General features: G+C 39.0%; 1 protein-coding gene across 1 annotated transcript; it reads right to left on the bottom strand.

The window, feature by feature from the left end:
• Window positions 1-596: 596 nt before the first annotated feature.
• On the bottom strand, window positions 597-1077 carry LOC137201782 (large ribosomal subunit protein eL22). Its single transcript, XM_067696133.1, has one exon. The coding sequence runs from the start codon at window positions 1038-1040 to the stop codon at window positions 654-656; it is 387 nt and encodes a 128-aa protein (XP_067552234.1). The 5' UTR covers window positions 1041-1077; the 3' UTR covers window positions 597-653.
• Window positions 1078-2473: the final 1396 nt, after the last annotated feature.

The raw sequence follows: 2473 nt of genomic DNA, 5'->3' as shown, positions 1-2473 counted from the left end.
GACCTTTCACAGATCTCTAGCCTGTACACGTACAGCAGAACCCCCAATATCGTGGGAAGCCCTTTCAGTTTGGCCCTGCTTAACGTGTTTGTAGAATGACTTTTAAGCTCAGCCGTGGCCTAAATGGTGTGAAAGGGACTACTCCCTGGGCATCTCAAGACTTCTCTTCAGCCTGAGCTGTCTTCCAGGCCCCTCTCTTCCACACCTGCCCCCGGTGTAAGACTCCAGAACTCTGGGATTCTGAGCCTGACCCCAGGCAACCTCACCGACACCCACCTTTGGAAGCTCCACTATTCCTCATCTCCAGCTCCCCCTGGTGGGGTTCAAAGTGACAGTTTGGTGCAAGGACTTGTAGAAACAATGCTTATTTACAAATTCGTATTTTGTAGACCTTTCCTTAATTGAACACCTGTGACTTTTACAGTCGCTCTCCAGACCCTTTCCAGAGGTGTAGTAGAATATGCGAAGCAAAAGGACATTTTATTTCTACAGGAAGAAAAAGGATTAACATACATAGTAATAACTGTGTCCATCAAGAGTAATTTGTAATCATTTTCTGTTCAATCCACACTGCAGAGATACAAGGAAACCCACCATTTTGTTTCCTAAATTTTATTTAAGAATTCATACAAAATACTCCAGATAACTGAGTTTCAATCCTCATCTTCCTCCTCTTCTTCATCTTGATTAATCTGGAAGTAACGTAATTCGTAACTTTCTTTGCTGTTAGCAACTACGCGTAACCAATCACGGAGATTATTCTTCTTCAAATATTTTTTGGTGAGATATTTCAAATACCTTTTGGAAAAAGGCACCTCGGAAGTTACAGTGATCTTGCTTTTGCTTCTTTCGATTGTTACAACACCTCCTCCGAGATTCCCAGCTTTTCCATTCACTTTGATTCTTTCCTGAAGAAACTGCTCAAAATTGGCCGCATCCATGATTCCATCTTCTACAGGATGGGTACAGTCAAGAGTAAACTTCAGGACCTGCTTCTTTTTTTTGCCCCCCTTCACCACAAGCTTTTTCACTGGCGCCATCGCCGCAGCGGAGGCAGAAAAGCTCTACTATTCTTTTGTTCTTTTAGGCATTTGCCAGGGGTCGAAAAGATGAGATTGAAATAAAATGCTTTTATTCCACTGATTTTTAACAGAAAATTTGCATTCTCTACTTCCAGCCTGTCTGAAACCAGTTTCTAATTGTCTCTCAGGAGAAACAATACTGTTCTTTCACCCAGTACTTTTTGTTTGTTGTTGTTGTTCCAAAGTTCATATCATGGGTCTGTCACAGAAGCAAAATTATAAATTGCAAGTCATTAAGGTATGGTGAATGCCCATCTGTGTAAGAACATGTCAAAGAAATGTTTACCCAGTTGGAATATCACTGGCCAATCTACTATCTACTACTGTATATAGTATGTATATTAATATCCTAGTGCTGCTATAGCAAAATACTACAAGTATATGACTTAAAGCAACAGAAATTTATTTTCTCACAGTTCTGGTGGCTAGAAGTCTGGAATTGATGTGTCAGCAGTGCCAGGCTCCCTCTGGAGACTCTTGGGAAGAATCCTTCATTGGCTCTCCCTAACTTCTGATGATCATTGGCAAATACTTGGCGTGCCTTGACTCGAAGTTTCATCCCTCCAACCTCTGTCTCCACCATCATATGGCCCTTTACCCTGCGTGTCTACCTCTCTGTGTCTCTTTCTCCTTATAAGGACACTAGTCATTGGACTTAGGGCCCACCTCAATCCAATATGACTTTACCTTAAGTTGGTTAAATCACAGAGACCCCATTTCCAAATAAGGTCACATTCACAGGTGCCTGGGTTCAGGACTTCAATATATCTTTTGGGGGGACACAATTCAGCTCACAACAGTAGTAGATATTATTAGTAGCATGGAGCTGGAAGATCTGGTAGATTTTTAGACCAATGGCAGCCAACATATAGTATATTGATATTTATATAAAACTGACTAAAATTACCTAAAAATTTCCAAAAATGAATAAATCTTCAACTTTGAAACTACTCACCTGCTTATTCCATTTTTTATTCAAAATAGATATACAAAGTATGATGTGTGTGTGTGTGTGCACGTGCTATATGTATCTACATGGATTTATGTGTAGGACTTTTCAAAATCCTCATTTCTAATTTACAACTGTAAAACTGAATTCTGAAGCTTAGACTAGACAGAAATCAGGGCGTCACGTTGAGGTGGTAAAGTTACACATACATCAATTCTGATAACTAAATTATTCAACCAATTACTTTTTTTTCTTTTTTAAATTGAGATACTATTGACATATAACACTGTGTAATTTTAAGGTGTACAATGTGTTGATTTGATGCATTTATATATTGCAATATGATTACCACCATAGTGTTACCTAATACCTTTAATGTGTCATATAATTATCACTTCTTTCTTTGTGAGGAGAACAATGAAGATCTAGTCTCTTGGTAAAT

The sequence above is a fragment of the Pseudorca crassidens genome, chromosome 11 (genome assembly GCF_039906515.1).
Source record: "Pseudorca crassidens isolate mPseCra1 chromosome 11, mPseCra1.hap1, whole genome shotgun sequence".
Taxonomy (NCBI): domain Eukaryota; kingdom Metazoa; phylum Chordata; class Mammalia; order Artiodactyla; family Delphinidae; genus Pseudorca; species Pseudorca crassidens.
The sequence above is the reverse complement of the archived record's forward strand: the minus strand, read 5'-3'. Positions and strand labels throughout refer to the sequence as shown.

What these genes read in the sequence shown, in the direction of transcription:
- LOC137201782 (XM_067696133.1), bottom strand. Translation starts at nt 1,040, where the DNA reads ATGGCGCCAGTGAAAAAGCTTGTGGTGAAGGGGGGCAAAAAAAAGAAG.